This window comes from Pelodiscus sinensis, chromosome 1 (genome assembly GCF_049634645.1).
Source record: "Pelodiscus sinensis isolate JC-2024 chromosome 1, ASM4963464v1, whole genome shotgun sequence".
NCBI classification, from domain to species: domain Eukaryota; kingdom Metazoa; phylum Chordata; order Testudines; family Trionychidae; genus Pelodiscus; species Pelodiscus sinensis.
This window is the reverse complement of record NC_134711.1, coordinates 70370044-70386594: the sequence shown is the minus strand read 5'-3', so window position 1 is coordinate 70386594 and position 16551 is coordinate 70370044. Positions and strand designations below refer to the sequence as shown.

The following is a 16551-nucleotide window of genomic DNA, read 5'->3' as shown; positions in this document are numbered from 1 at the left end:
TAGAAATCACAAGAAAGTGAAGTAAAAATCCAATTCTTTGGAATTCATGACAATGAATATTGGAGGGATCAAATACACCACGGTTTAACATTTTCTGACTGTCCTGAGTACAAACTTCATGGAAGAGTTACCAGGATCAGACCCTGTTAGAGGTAATACGATTTGCATACTTCTACTTTTGCTTTAAGAGTAGGATAGAAACATGCCACAATAGATGTCTACTGATATCACATCCTTTTTAGTAAGAAAAACCCACAAAAGTTGTGATGACCAAGAAGATGCCACTGAAAAAAATCTAAATGCAGCAGTGACTTTCAAATGAGAATATACCAGAAAAACAGAAAATTGTTGGCAGATGCAGTCGTCAAAAGCTAACACAGAAATGGCAGACTGTGAAATGCATCGCGGAAGCTCTGAGAAGTTTCAGGTGATGAAGATATAAAGAGGGAAGGAAGAAAATTTAAACCAGTATATGTTTCACAACTACTATTCAGTTTTTCTTCACATGAATTGAGGAAGGATTTTATGCATAGAAAACTAGGTTGGACACTAGAACAATTTATTAGCTAAACTAAACAATAAGGAAGTCAGACTCAGATTCATTCTAGCCTCGCCAGAAAACTGAAACATGCTGTACATTCTGCATATTACAGACAGAAAGCTATTTATTACTTGACAATCAAAATAGAACATAATGTAAAATTTAAGAAAAAATGTTCACATGATAAGCAAAATGTAGATATGTTGGTACGATAACACTGTAGAATGCAGAATTTAGTTATTAAACATCTTAACTGCAGAGGAATACCACTCTCACTATTCAAGTAAAAACTAATGTGAAAAAGTTGTGTGTGCAAACTGCCCCCACTCAAGAGGAAAGGTCAGACTTTTTAAGTCTATCCCACAACATAGTGCTTAAAGCATCAGAAATGACTGGAAGTAGGTATAATACAAAGTATAATGCACCATGAAAATCTTCTTATGATAATACACATTTACAAGATGGTTTTGTTGCCTCATGCTGTGGAAAAGTTTATCAGGCTAATTTGAGAAATGTTTCTTGCTACAAGTCGGTTCCCATTTATTAGTTTGACTGTTATTCCAGCGAATGAAAATGTGGCAAATAAAATCAAATAAAACCAACAATAGATTTTCTTACCTCTTCCTTCTCAGCACTTTGCAAATCCCGCCACTCCTCAGTCACATGGCCAAAGTCCACTGTGTTCATGGCCACCTTATATTCCCCAATGATATCATGCTTGGAGAAACGATCAAAGTCATATACTGCCATCACTAAGGTTTTCCCACCCAGCTCAGAGTACGGCACCTATAAAGAAGAAAAAATGACAAACTCTCTATCTAAGACAATAAAGATGGGTTCACTGAAATGCAAATCAATTTCTTTGGTTTATCAGCTGTCATCTTGTGTAAATTGAACTGGGGGAAAATTGCGAGGTATATATTTTTGTTGTCACCTGATGCACTGTTTCCCAAGACCAGTATACAGCACTCAGTAGAACAATGTGGCAGCTCACTTATCACTCCCCAGTTTTTGCCCTCTGTCCTCAAATTTTATTTTGTGTGTGGTGAAACTGAAACTGGATGCCAATTATTTGCCCCAAAGTTATGTGAGCTTTTAATACTATATGGTTTTTGCCAATAAATCATACTGTCAACACTCAGAAAAGAGTAGCCCAGAGACTGATGAGAAACTACAGTATTGACTTACTGCCTCTGACACTAGGTAATAAGAGACTAAACTGTCTTCTTACAGGTCAACTATTTATGACTTAGCCAGGTATAATTTTTCAACATTATACCTTTCATGCAATAGATACTAAGGTTCCTTCCAAGACACAGTGTTTGGTTAGAAATTGCCGAGGCAGTAGGCAGTAGGCCAAGTCCTGACTAATTCTCCAGCTGTTCTAATGGGTATGGGACAGATGCTCTGGGTTAGATGTTTATTAGACGCATTTTTAATATTCAGGGTAAGCGATGCAGTTCAGGTAAGCTACACTTGAGTAGGTGACTAGAAAAGCCTAATTAAAAATTGTTTGAATGTGCACTGAAGGCTTGGTCAATTTTAATAAATTCTCTACATTTTGCTAGTATAAATGATTGCCATACGCTTCAGTACACATTTCTCTAGTAATTGTCTGTATAAAAAAGGGAAGCCATACCATACTGCAATATTTGGCCATATGAACATTCAAATGTTCTAGTTTGTTTAAGTTCTTGGTCTTCAAATATTGTGGGACTATTTGGCTTTCACTTGATTTTTAAAATATTGACTTAGCCTATGATATTTAACCTTTTATTGTACAGTATTTAGAACAGTTATACAGATTGTTTCAAGTTAAGGACCTGATCCTGCCTCCGTTAAAATCTATGATAACTTCAGTGGGAACAGCCTGTGCATTAACATTGTATGCATACACAACAGTAAAATATATGTTTAATATTGTAAATTAGTTTTGTAAGAAGCACCTTTTAAATGGGGTAGCAGGTTTAGACATACACTAAGAAACATTAGTCTTTATGGCAATATTAAAATAAAATTCCTTAATGCAGACTTGCTCCAAGCTTTGCATTAGTCACCTTTTGGAAGCTGGTTTCCCCCCTCATTTTCAGATTGGCTGTTGCAGAGAAAGGTTTTAACCTTTCTCTCCATAGCCCAGGGACTTGATGGGTAGTTAGGTTGTAAAATTCAAGATGTTGTAACTTGGCACCTTCCCACTGCAGGTACTCATTTAATAGGAGATATTGTTCTCTGATAAACAGAATTGGAAATGGTTTAAAAGAAGGCATCCCCAAAAGAAGACAGGGAACAGACTTGGGGCTTTTAATGTCTGGTGCAGTAGGGAGACTCCCTCTCACCTACCTTAGTCCTTGTGCAAGAGGACAACAATGTTGCTAGGACCAGGTAAATGGAGTGTGTGAGAGAAAAGTCCTCCACCAAGTGGCTACAGACTGCAGCAGGTACTTGTGATTGTTAGCTTCCAGGTGTGTTACCCATTAAAGGTATGTCTAGACTACAGGTTTTTTTCGAAAAAAGTGGCCTTTTTTCAAAAAAATTTCTCCTGCATCTAAACTGCTGTCACGTTCTTTCAAAAGTAAATCAAAAGAACGTGGCAGTTTTTTCGACCGTGGAAAACCTTGTTTTACAAGGAAGAATGCCTTTTTTGAAAGTGCTCTTTCGAAAAAAGTCAGGCATATCCAGACTGCCTGGGTGCTCTATTTTGAAAAAGCAGCTTGCTTTTTCAAAAGTATTGGTTGTAGGCTAGATGCTCTTTTTCGAAGGATACTTTTGAAAGAGGCTTGCAGTCTAGACGTAGCCTTATAAAACTGAAACCTAGTTAAACCTCATTTTTGGTGTTCTGACTTTCTTTCTGTTGTGTTCAAGAAAATGGTGGCATTTGACAAGCCCAGCATATTGTCAACAATATTATTTTCAGATGTTCCATGCTATACTGTCAGCCCTGCTCCATGTTCAATACAAAGGAAGAAATTGTGTCCCAAGTGAAATCAGTGGCAAAACTTCCACTGACTAAGACACAAGTCAGCAGCCCAGAAAACACAGAGATTGCACATTTCTCTTTTTCTGGGAAGTTTTGCCACCTGACACTACCAAGAAATCCTTTCTGGGGTTTTCCTCAGAGGCAACCCTTTAAATTCCACAGCACTTTACCTTTAGATGCTAAAGGAATAAATCCAGTTCAGCTGGATTCCCTTTTCCATGCATTCTGAGCAAGTTGTAGCTGCATAGGTTAATTTTTTTGCATCATAATATTTATGATAATAAATGTGTTAATTTAGAATTTAGAATGTTTTAAACAGTGGGTATCCCAAAGAACAGCTGCTTTTATCCTTCAAAGCAGTGAAATCAAGATAAAATCATCTTGTCTTGAAGTACCGCAAAGCAATGCCTGTATGCAGCCATGCAGACAAACTACTGATGTTGCAGACAGCAAAGCAACTATACCACAGATCTTGTGCCTACAGTCCTTATTCAGGCAAAACCACCATCAGTTTTGCTTGGATAAAGACTGCAGGATCCAGCCCCTTCTCAGTACTGTGTTGTGGTGCACCTAAACACCTCAGTCACAGCTTGTTAGGCAAAAGATTTCAGCATATACTTTCTGCTGTGTAACAAAATGTGACCATTTAAGCTTTGACTTAAAATAAGTGGACATTATCTGTCTATGGAGTGAGTGTTTTGATTTATTCACTGTGTCTTCCTGTTAGATGACAGATTTGTTTGGTGTTTCTTGCTTATGCTACCCTGGGATCTGTAATTTATAGCTCTGGTTTTTTTTTTAAATACTCTCATAGGAAAGCTCAATAAAGAAAGATCCTTAAAAAGGATTATTTTTACGAACATCTTCAAGGGGAAAAACAGACTTATGTATGCAGTAGTGGTTGTGACCTCTAGGGATATCTTTCTTGTTGAGTGATTGCATAGCCTGAGTCTTTTATTGTTCCTGGTCTCAAACTGGAGCTGTCATTAGAAGACTGAACATATACATGGAAGAGCCTAAAGTGATAGAAGTAAGACATGCATTAAGAAAATCCCTTTGAAATATATTCCCTAATACTTCATTATTATATTTAACTGGACTTTCAGTATGGCTAGAATTTCTCTAAGTCACTATTAATAGTGCTGCTGACATTTTACAATCAAACCCTTAACTACATTTATTTAGTACTTGTCCTGTAAGATGGGGTCATGATTTCTCTGCTTATTCAAAGTAGCATCAAGATACACGAAAACCTAGCAAGACTGAACTCTTACTTGTTCCCATTATCCATATGCCTTGCTAATGTTTTAATTTATTTTGGAAGGGAAAAAAGGATTAGTATAAACACATTTCATGAATAGTGAAATTTACACATACCTTTGTCAAAGTGTCATCCTGTTTTGTTACTTTACTATAGTAGTCTCCAAGTATAAAGTAGAGGCCAGATCCCAAGTTAGACTAGTGGGCAGAACTTCACTCACTACAATTAAGCTAAGTCTAATTACACCCTCAAAGGATGTGGTCCAATGTGACTTAATTTTTCATCATAAGACTGAATCTCAAAGGTTTCTGCCACAGAAATATATGCTGTGCCTCAGGTCAGCAACTAAGAGATGTGCAGTTCTGTAACTGAGCGTGAGATGAGTTTTAAGTAGCTATAATGAACAAAAAAAACCAAAGTTCCAAGTAATTATCAAAGGAATACCTTGAACGTAAATTGCTCATTGAAGACAGGGTTGAGGGTCTTCCTGTGGACTTTTGTTTCATATTTCTTCTTCTTATCAGGCAGCAGAAAAACTTTCACATAGGGATCAGATGTTCCACCCATATCTAAAGCAGGCAGTTCAGCTGCCTGAATAATCCCTACCAAAAGCTGAAAGGCGAGAAAGAGAGAGAAAAAAATGGAATATTGAAGAGGCATTTATGAAAAGAAATATGGAGTCAAAATGGAGATTTTTCTGTCATTTCTACTTTTGTTTCTCTTCTTTTTTTTTTGCTCATTGTTGTGCTTTAAAAGAAAAACAAACAAGCAAAAACAACTATCACCATTTCAAAAACCACTGCACAAAAGGCAAATAAAGCAAAGATACAGAGTGCACAAAACCAATTTTGGAAGGAAGAGTCTCTAGCAAGTGTGTTTTTAAGCAGAAAAGAGGTTTTATAAGGGCAGCTGATTACAGCTAAATATGAAATTCATTTTTTCCAAAAAGACTACAATCAAGTAACTTCCCGCTTGCTACAGCTCCTTGTGCATTAATTTTCTGTGTAGGACATTGTGATTAGGAAATACATTGTTTAACAATCATGAATGTGCAATTTTGACTGTGAAATTTGTATTCTCAAACTACCTCCAAACTGTCTAAAAAAAGAATCAAGGCTAAAGGCAGGTCTTTGGTGTGGGGTAGAATGTTCATAGAAACAAGTGGATCTTGCATTCTCCATATTTCATGTTTATTTCACTATACAAACATGAGTCTTACATGCTAAACAATAAATATTTTAAAGACATATAAGTGACTGCAAGTCAATGAGGATTAGGTTCTAAGTATCTTAAGTCACTTACGAAAGTAGGATTGAGATACTGAAGGCATTGTGGCTCAGATTTTTTTACAGTATTTAGGCATTGCTGTGCTCATTGATGTAGGTCTAATTTTCAAAGGGATTTAAGCACTTTGGTGCCTAAATCCCTTTTCAAAATGTGACAGATTTCTCAATCAATTAGGTGTTACTACACTGAGCACAGCAATGCCTAAACATCTTTAAAAATCTGGGTCCTAGGCATGTTAGATAATTTTATCCACAGTATCAATTTTTCCCAGCCACAGAAGGATGGCTGTCCCGCTCTAAAGCCCAAGATTATTATTACTTGTATTACAGCAATCCCCAGGGAACCAATCGAGATCAGACACTCTGCTAGGCACTGACATACAGGTAGTAAAAGACAGTCGCTGCACTGAAACTCTTACATTCTTAATGGATAGCATAGACAAGGCAGTATTATTAAGCTCATTTTAAAGGCAGGGAATTAAACAAAGAGTCTTTATGGCATCAATTTTAGAATATTTAGCCACTTTTACACTACATTCCAATGCCTAATGATTTAGGAGCATAAATCTCACTTTCAAAAGAGATTTAGGAACACAGAAGCCTAAGTCCCATCAACTTTCAAAGTTTTTGAAAATGGGATTTAGGTTCTTAATTAGTAAGGCATTGCAAAACTGCATGCAGCAATGCCTAAATCCCTTAAAACGCTGGGCCTAAATGACTTATGTAAGATTACATGGAAAATGTTGAGCAAAACTTGGAAATATAGGCAGATTCTTCTAACTCAGTGCTTGTACCTAAAAATACTCTTTGTTCACACGGACCAGTTATTTAAACTTTAGAAACTGGAGCTCAAGCAATTATCTATTCTCACATATTCTTAAAAGTGGAATCTATTTTTGCCTGTTTTAAATTCTCAGAGTGAAGCATTTCCTCTTTTACCCCTACTCAGTACTTTTTCCCTTTCTCTCTCTCATTGCAATTCTACATGCTTAAGAGTTCATAAATATATGGATGGATTCAGGATCTACTTCAAATCTTTTACATCAAAGAGAGAAAAATGAATGTATGACTTTCAGTGGAAAAGGAATTCACTTCTATTTTAAAAGTCTCATTCTATAACAGAAACATTATGCTTGAGAGAGTATTTTGGTCAGTTTGTCCCCATTTTTAACCCAGCCGAATACACCATATGGTAATCGGGGTTCTAGTTTCCAGCTCCATGCAGCTGTGCTGCACCATCACAGCATGAACATCTAATCCGAAGAGCTCAGCAGGGAATTTTAATCTTGGGGCAGCAGAGTAAAATAGGAATCCACCACAAATACAATTTCATACCTTAATTAAATACAGTGCACGATCAAAGATGTGGTGTGGGGAAAATAAATACATAGTTTTTATCACATTCTATTTTGGTTTTGGAAAATTTAGTTCTCAAAATCAACGTGGTATTTCCTTTAATAAAATTCACAAAGATCGTTTATTTTCATCTTCTATGGGAATTCAGACTTATTTATCACAAAAGATTTCCAGCTTTTCTTCCCTCCATTAGTTATTTTGCCTTCTGAAGATTCTAAAGTTTCCTACAGATCTCAAGGGATGAAGACTGTCCAGGTAGTGAACTATGGCACCGAGAATTCTGACTAAAGTGTTTGCTTGGGGAGTTGAGGAAAAACTTCCTTCATCCACAGGCAATTGAAAGGCTTTAGAATTCTTTTTGCTTCTTGCTTTGAAAAGCAGAAGCAGCGGCAGTTAGAAGTTAGTTGACATGATCTGGGGAGTATACACCATTTAATTGGAAGTCAGGAGATGATTCCTCACTGTACAATTAACCTGCTGTGAGATTATGCATGCGCTGCTGCGCCTTCCTGTGCTTCCATTTTCCCACCCACATTTTGTTTGTCCTGTCTATTTAGACTGCCTTGCACAATGGGGCCCAATCTGGGTTGGACCTTCCAGGTGATACTGTATACAAAGAGTCAATAAATAATAATAACCATCATTATAAAAAGCTTTGGCAGAAAGTTTGATTAGAAGTGCAGTGTACCCTTAAAATGTATTAAACACAAATGGAGAAGGAATTGTTTCATAAAGCTTCAGGCTTGCTTTCTAATTTTCTTCAGTACAAGCCAGAATGCTTTCAAAGTATCTATTCTTCATGTCTGTATTTTTGCAGTCTCCTTTCACCCGCTCAGCAATGTATCACAGGTTGTCTGTTCCACACCTGGTTGTTCTGGAAGTCATAATCCAAAGAGTATTGGATTTTCCCTAGTTTTTCCTCTTCTTTGGGTTCTTCTTTATCTTCCCCATCAGTCAGCCCAGTCTCAGCATCATCATCCTTAAGGGCCTGCAAACAAGAAAAGAAACATAATAAATCTGAGTAGCTCCTTAGCCCTAAGCTAAAATAGATACTCTGTCCTCAAATCTATTACAAAGCCATTAAAAGCAAGCATGATGGCACAAATCCATATATGCTATTTACATATATTTATAGTATTCAGGTTGCACAAGAAAACTTTTTTAAAAAATCAGCAAGCAGCAGGGAAGCAATGGAAGTAGGAAGAAAGCTTCTTGGGACATAGCCAGCAAACACTGTTACTAAGTCTGAAAACAGAAAAAAAAAGTCAACTTGATATTTTAATAAGTCTGCTCTAATCACATTGCTTCTTAAAGAGGCAAGTGTAGACAAACATGCTATCAAATAAGCAAAGTCACATTCATTCATCTTAAAAAGATCTCAGCAATGTCAAATCTAGCTGTGCATGCTGTGAATTATTTGCAGCAGAGCCATGTGTTTCTGTAGGCTTACTTCTGGGGAAAAGACAGTGTTGTGGTTGAGTTCTTCCTACATTTGACATGATGTTTTTATTTAGGATGAATATGGAAGCAAAAGGTATCACCATGCCACTAGCAAATGCATGTTCATAAAAAAGGCCACCACAATAGTCCCATCGTCCTTTTATTCATTTTTTATACCAAGCTAGGCTGATCCAAACTGATTTATGCGGGCACTGATTTTAGTAAATTTAGAGAGAAATATAATTTTGTCTATTATATAAAACAGCACCAGATTCTACACAGAAGAAAAATACAATTTGTAACCATCATTCTAAACTGTACCAGAAAGCAGAAGTATTCTTTTGCTAAAGAATTCATACTATTATTAAAGCATATTAAAAGTGCCCCCCCAGCAAACATTTGTCTGAGGGAGAACTAAGTGATGGGGCCAATGGCAATAAAATGACTAATATTATCTCATAAGCATGAAAATAATATCCAGAAAGCCAGGGTAAAGAGCAAAACACTATATACTTATCAGGAATTGACATGAGAATACTTAATTCATCTCAGTTTTATACTCTTGTATGTACCTTTCAGGGAGAGCTCCAAAAACTCCTACAATTTCAGTAACTTACCCAAAGTCAGTAAGAGGCATAAAGATACCATATACTGATCTTACTTCTGTTGAAACAAATGGGAGTTTAGTTTTTTTTATTTCCATGTGAAGAAGATCGGGCCCTTATATCTCAATGCCCCTCTTTATTGAAAGCCCTAACTGCTTTAGCTCAGAAAGTGAACTAGTAAGACCTTGTTTCAACAATCTTTGTTTTTTTAATTAATAATCTCTTTAATGAACATATTGAATATCTGCCTGCATCTGAACTGTAAAAAGGAGGGACTCATTGAAAGAAAATATAGGAAGAAAAAAATAGAAACACCCTCCCTTCCCCCCATGAACTATTGGACTAAGATTTCTGGAGGGTAAAATGCTAAATATTTTCCTAAAAATCCGAGAGTGTTCTTTTACCTAGAGAAAGTTGGCATGTTTGCTTCAGTAGATTATATGAATACATATTGTTATATATATCAATTTTATCAAGAAAGTGGCATAAAGTACAAAGCTTTGATTATATTCAAAAGAGCTCAAATTACTCATTGTTAACAAAATGCATAGAGTACAAGACCGTGAGAGAGCCACTTGTTTGTTTTTGTTTTTCCAGTCATGATTAGATGGTTAGAACTAATAGACATCATTTGTTAGGAAACAAAATTCCAGGTAGATGTATATACTTGAGGTCCAGGCACAAAGAAGGTAAAGGCTATACCTACAATTGGTACTAGTTGCTAAAGAAATATTGGCTGCAAAAGCCAGACTACCAGTGTCACATCTGAGGCTTTGTCTACACTGATAATTGAGTGACAAAGCTTTTGTCCTTCAGGAGTACTTAAACCCCCGACCCCAAATGAAAAAAGCTTTGCCAAGGCAAGTATGAGTGTAAACAGTGCTTTGTTCAACACTGCTCATGAGGATGGAAGATTTTTGGTGGCAAAAATGAGGACTGTTTATGCCGCCTGACTTTTAGCGAGTGTTGACACAGCTCTTTTGCTAAAAGCGGTATAGTGTAGACGTATCCTGAGTTGTGACACTCAGGCCTTGAACCCTGGTTCACATTTTCATGCTGACTTCATGAAATCTCATGGAGCAGAGCCCAGGATTGGGAACAAAAGTTTATGCGCTGTCACTTAAATTTAGTCCATCATGCTAGAAGGGAAGGGGCTCCACTGCTATGCTACCCGGCCCTTCCTTATAGTGGAGTACCTTGTCTCCATGCACTGCTGAGATTGGGTGGGGAGAAGCTAGTCAGAGACAGATAGTTTGGGAGGGACACCGAATCAGACAAGGGGCAGACAAGAACTAAACCAAAGTGGTTTGAGTAGGGAGTCATTGATGGGGAGAGCAGAGGTGAAAGGAGCAGTATGAGACAGCTTTAATAAAAGCCTGTTCTTCTTAGCATCCTAACTCAATCTCCACCCTGTCCCCTGCCCTGGGACTGTGATTCACCGCATCTCTGTGTCATCACACCAGTGCTCAGAAAAACTCATGCATTACAACTTGAGTTCTCAGCAAAAACCATCGAACTCCTTAATCCATTGTAAATGGACTAGGAGGTGAGCACCGGTGATTCAGATAGGAACACTGCAAGCAAAAGCATTAATTTGTCAAGAAACAATTGCCAACTAATAGTCAGATTCAGAATTGTACAGTACTATAATTAACTTGCAATCTGACGTGAATAGGCTAGGACCTCAGCTTATGTCAATCAGCCTATTTTCACTGAAATCAATGGATTAATGTCCATTTATGCAAGCTGTGGCTCTGGTCCAGATATTACAGATACTTATTCTACCATGAATAATGGGTGCCAATTTATGAGAGCTCTTATTCAAAATATACATTATTATATATCTTAATGGGGGAAAAGGTTTAAAATGGATCAAAATGTCCTATGAAGGAAAGTCAGTAAACCTGAAAGAGAGAGATGGTAGAATATTTTTCTTGTGAAATATTTTATTTTGGCTGTATTAAATGGATATATAATATGACTTTCCTAATCCCTGAGCTGCTGGTCTCTCCTTTTGCTATGGCCGAATGGCAATTTTTCAAATGGTGGCAAAGACGGTGCTGCAAAAATGATGTGCCTGACAACAAAGGATAGCATTCAAGCAAGGACAATTACATCCAAATCTCCACCCTCATTTAAAAAATAAACATAAATTTCTATGCCCCTTAGTTATGAAGAAAAATCTGAAGGTGCGACCATGCATAATTGACAGAGACAGATGACTGAGTCGGCAGAAAGCCAGGAATAATAGCTCTAAGCATGGTGAACTGTCCCATACATCTAAGGTGTGTGTTAACATCCTGACCCACTGATCAGATGATGCTTGCCACATCATGCCCGCAGAAGTCTGTGTGGCAGGAGAAGACTCAAACAGGTCCAGGCAAATAAACCCTGGCTGTTTGGGTGAGCACTGTCCATCCTCATGTATCTTGGGAGGAGAGGGAGTGTTGTTGTCCCTGCTTCTCTTGAGAGCACGGGTATTTGTGCTGCCATTTCTTGGGGAGAAAGGTAGGCCACATGTTATGGCCCTTGCCTTTCTGGGAGTGAAGAGAAAACATCTCCAACTATATTTTTAATGATGTTAGTCACCCACTGATTCATTCACAGAGTGGTTGTTGAGAAGTGGTTTCTATAAACTAGGATACTATCTGCAAAGAACAAGAGTTATAGGCAAGTAATTTATTCTCACCGGGGAAGAAAAAATATCCTACACAGTGCCAAAGGCACAAACAAATCTTAAAACAAACATATAAAATAGGAAACACAGGAAATTATAGTAGAGGACTTCTACACAGTGCTAAGTGCACACAGACCACAAGTGAATTATTAGAATCCTTTCCACATGCATTGCTGGAGGAATATGGTAGGTAATAACTGGAAGAAGAAAAAAGGAAAGGCACTATATTACCTTTCCTGTAATATATTACCTTTCCTGGACACTGTATCAAGTGTCCAGATCATTCTTTCTGACCTTGGACCAGAAATACAGGAGACTTATGAAACTTTGAGAATAAGATCAAATGCGCTGATTTTACCAAGGTCAGCTGAAGAGGAGGGACTGGATGTTACCATTGCAAGCTGTATACAATAATTTTGATCTTTAAGGAAGGATTTTGCTTTTGAATCAAAGGTTGGTTCTTAAATAGAATCTGGGTCAAAAAGAAGTTAGCACAGAAGTTTCGCCTCTGATACTTCTACTCTGTTTCAAAAGAGGACAAAGAACAGGATTGTGTCAAAGTAGTTGAAGCACCATCTAGGGATTTTCATTTTAGATTGAGATTCTTTAGGAATATTTAAAATAAGTTTATTGTGTCCCTCAGTGTTTTTTTTTTAAACTGATCGTAGTGTTTTAGTTTTTAGTTCCAATATTTTGTGATATAGATTGCTTTAGAACTATTAAAATAGTTTACAATTATAATTTATCTTTCTCTTCAAGCCTATACATTTCATGGTACTTGGGTAGCACTAGTTTATAGGGAGACAGATGTAAAAAATGTCTCTCAGAAATTCTTAAAGGCCACTAGATATTTTTAAAAATAATTTAAATGAAATATCCAGCATAAAAGGAATACATTATGGTGTGATTGTATTTGCACTAATTTGTAATGACTTTGTAATTCTCTCATGAGATTTCACCATTTCTGAGTAATACACACAAAAAACAACACAATCATCATTTTTATTATCATATATATATATATATATATATATATATATATATATATATATATATATATATATATATATATATATGTATGTATGTATGTATGTTTTAGATATGTGTGTTTGTATACATATATGTAAACATACAGAGCAATGCAAAAAAAATCCTGTTTTAATGCAACATAAAGGTTGCAAACTAATATCACAAAAAGGCAAGAAATTCAGAAGTTAAGGTTCCAGCTACAATGTAATTCCATCACACTATGTACTTTGCACCTTTTACAGGGCTCTGATGATTATAAGGGCTGATGGCAAATGTATTATTTGATCCATATTTGAATGGCCATTGTAACTAGTTCTAGCCCGTGGTCCAGACATCAATTAACACTCTGATTTCTCTCTCTCTACCATGTTTTTAGTCCATTCTTCTAAATGATCTTCTGCTGTTTAAATGCCATCTACAAAACTATATTAAAGCAATCCAGGTTAGAAAGTGATCGACAACTTGCTTTCTCTCTCTCCTTATTTCCAAAGCACAATGAAGGACCCTGGATTTGTCCACCTCTTTATCCTTGTGTATTGCTATGAACAAAGATTTTTCCTCATTTTCAGTAGCCTCATCTTTTCTTGGCTCCCTGAGAGCCAGAAAAACTTGGGAAGGGTCAGAATTCTGTAGGGCTCAATGAAGAATGTTTCTTGAATTTTCTAGCGTGGAGGCCATGCTCCCACACCAACCCTTCTCATGTACAGACAAGAGCCATTCTGCAGAGAAAGCTGTTCTTCTGCTGGTTCTCCTGTCTTTCCTTTCCTCAGAGCATAGCCTTCCACTAGGGCCAAGCTCTCATTGGCTGGATTAACCTGTAACTTCTCAGCATCCACAAAGGGCGAGGGAACCCTGGGGAAAGAATAAAACAGTTCCAGGCTCTATTTACTCACTCTCAGAATTTCACCTGGCAACCCTGAAGGTCTGCAAGAGACTGAGCCTAGCAGGTCCTCTTCCCCCTCAACTTCCTGAAACTTATCAACACAAAGCTGAGCCATGAGAGCCACAAACGGAAAAATGCAGCAGTAGAGGCTGTATTCAACCACCTCCTCCATAGAAAGGGTGAGATATCAAGTGTGAGGGATCTCCATGTAAGGATTCATGAAGAATCCTCCAGCTCATTATGCTTCCGGTCTCAGTTATCTTACGGCATTGCACTCCTCACTAGTTTCACTATGACCTAGCTAAATTTGAAAGCAAACTAATCTCTTCCAGTGTCACAGGGAAATCTTGATTATCAGCATCCCAGGATTGTTTCCTCTCACTAAATAGACCATAAATTCATGTTTAAGGACTCAAAAGCAACAGCACCCAATAGTAAAAACAAAACAGAATCACATACAGTACAGTCTGTAAGTCTATCTGGCAAGCAATGTTCAGTGCAGTCTGAATTCCACCCAAGATTATCCCATCAACTATTCTTTTTCGTTCCCAGGGTGAAAAGTAGGGTTATTTTTAATGCCTGCATAGTGCCATGGCCTCAGAATTGTGCGAAGCTTGTTGAGTGCACAGGCAGGAAAAAAAAAATCGTGTTACAAAGAAAAAATTCTGTGAGGTGTCCAGCAAAGCAGTTTATCATAAGGACAGTTCTCTTCCTTCCCCCAAATGTGATAGCCAAGCTTCATCTCTGTCTTTTATTTTAAGCCAAATTCAAGTGCAATCAAGTCAGGGCTGTTTTTTCTAACTGCTAAGGGTATGCTGAATATCCAAATAAAACAACGAGGAACTGCTGAAATCACCACAATGTTAGTATTAATCTTATCAGCTCCACACACATTCAAGAACAGCATAGCCGTGACCCTCCTGATCTTTTATCCCACAGGGACAGGAGGACCTTTAAAAGCACCTGGCTGATTTCCCATCACGACCGAAAAAACCAGACCGGTCTCCTTGCTATTATACCTACATCCTCTTATCAGAATCCCTCAGAAAGAGAGGCGAGTCTCATTCTTCCAGCATCTGCTTTCTCTCCATGAATTCATTAAAAACCCATTTTGTTCTCAGTTTCCAGTGGCTGAGCCAGCCTTTGGTTACCCACCACTGCTGCAGGACTGTTGTCCTGCCTCAGCAGTGGGTCATACCTATGCATAGCATGAGCAACAGCCTGCTGTCTCCAGCATGGGGCTTTTTGACATCCCTTTCTCACTTGTTATCCAGGTTTTAAATGGACAGCCAGTTACTCAAAATATTTTGGTTTTGAGGAGTGTTGTGAGGTGAGACAAGGCTTTTGAAGTGTTTCTTTAGGTCTCACGGGCTCGCTTGGGTATTGTTTGTGGCCATTTTGCTCCCTTCAGTGCAATCTGAACTTGGAGGGGAAGATGGAAGACATACTAAATGTGGGAGATATGGCTTTGTTAGCGCCCCACAAGCAACCCTTTTATCTGCAGCCAATATCCACCATAAACCAAACAGGTTACTATATCCAATTTGTACTGCGTACATTTTACAGTGCAATTAACATAAGCATAGCCACCCTTATGATATCTGATGTCCCAGGATGCTGATGCAATGAACTGTCTTCCCCTTTAGCACGGTTGCTTCAGATAGCGATAGGACTATACTCTGAGCTGCAGAGTGGAATCATCAGAGAACGCATTTGCTATGTGTGTGTTTAAAGAGGATCTTGATATTAATTTTTTTAGTTCCTGATTTTTGTGATTTTAAGTGTGTGGTTTTAATACTGCATTCATGAAGGTTTTGGTGTTCATTTTCTTAGGTTTTGTGTTTATTGTAAAAGAGAAAATTATTCCAATTCATTCATGGGACCAGTTAAATAGTCAAAAGAGCAAGATCTCGAGGCATGGATAGGAAGATGGTGGTCAGAAGAGGGATTTATGAGAGGTTTATTAAGAACTGGGGAACATCTGAAGCCTATACAAGAAGGATGGGCTCCTTCTAAACTAATATGGAACCAGACTGCTGACATATAATATTTAAAAAGCCATAGAGGAATTTTTAAACTAAGGATTGGGGGAAAGACAACTGTGTTGGGGCACATGGTGCAGACGGACACATCCATTAGGGACAGGGATACCTTATATTTTAGTAAAGAGGAGAAGATAGAAGATAGAAGTTAATAAAATAGAGGTAAGAATGAAAGAGTTCTATTCAATTACATCACATGCAGGCAGACATTGAAATATTTATACAAATGTACATAAGAAGCCTGCTAAACAATCAGTAGTGCCAATGGACAATCAAGCTGCTAAAGAAGTGCTAGAGGAAGTCAGGGATGTTGCAGAGAAGTTGTTAAATTAATTCTTTGCATTGATCTTTGCGAAGGCCTGCATTCTTTGCAGAGGATGTTAAGAAGATTCCTATACCTGGCCAATTCATTCTAGTTAACAAACCCAAGGAACTGCCTCAGGTTGAGGTGTCA

General features: G+C 37.6%; 1 protein-coding gene across 2 annotated transcripts in view; it reads right to left on the bottom strand.

Annotated features, from left to right (window-relative positions):
- Nucleotides 1–16551, bottom strand: part of SYT1 (synaptotagmin 1) — a 520808-nt gene that overhangs the window by 118247 nt on the left and 386010 nt on the right. Inside the window, exons 6-8 of one of the 2 annotated variants that reach the window (XM_075932323.1) lie at nucleotides 8287–8400; nucleotides 5224–5391; nucleotides 1160–1327 (exon numbers count right to left, since the gene is read on the bottom strand). In XM_075932323.1, the coding sequence (XP_075788438.1) occupies nucleotides 1160–1327; nucleotides 5224–5391; nucleotides 8287–8400 (450 nt within the window). Of the gene's footprint in view, nucleotides 1–1159; nucleotides 1328–5223; nucleotides 5392–8286; nucleotides 8410–16551 lie in introns of both variants that reach the window. The other variant, XM_075932321.1, reaches the window with a different exon arrangement.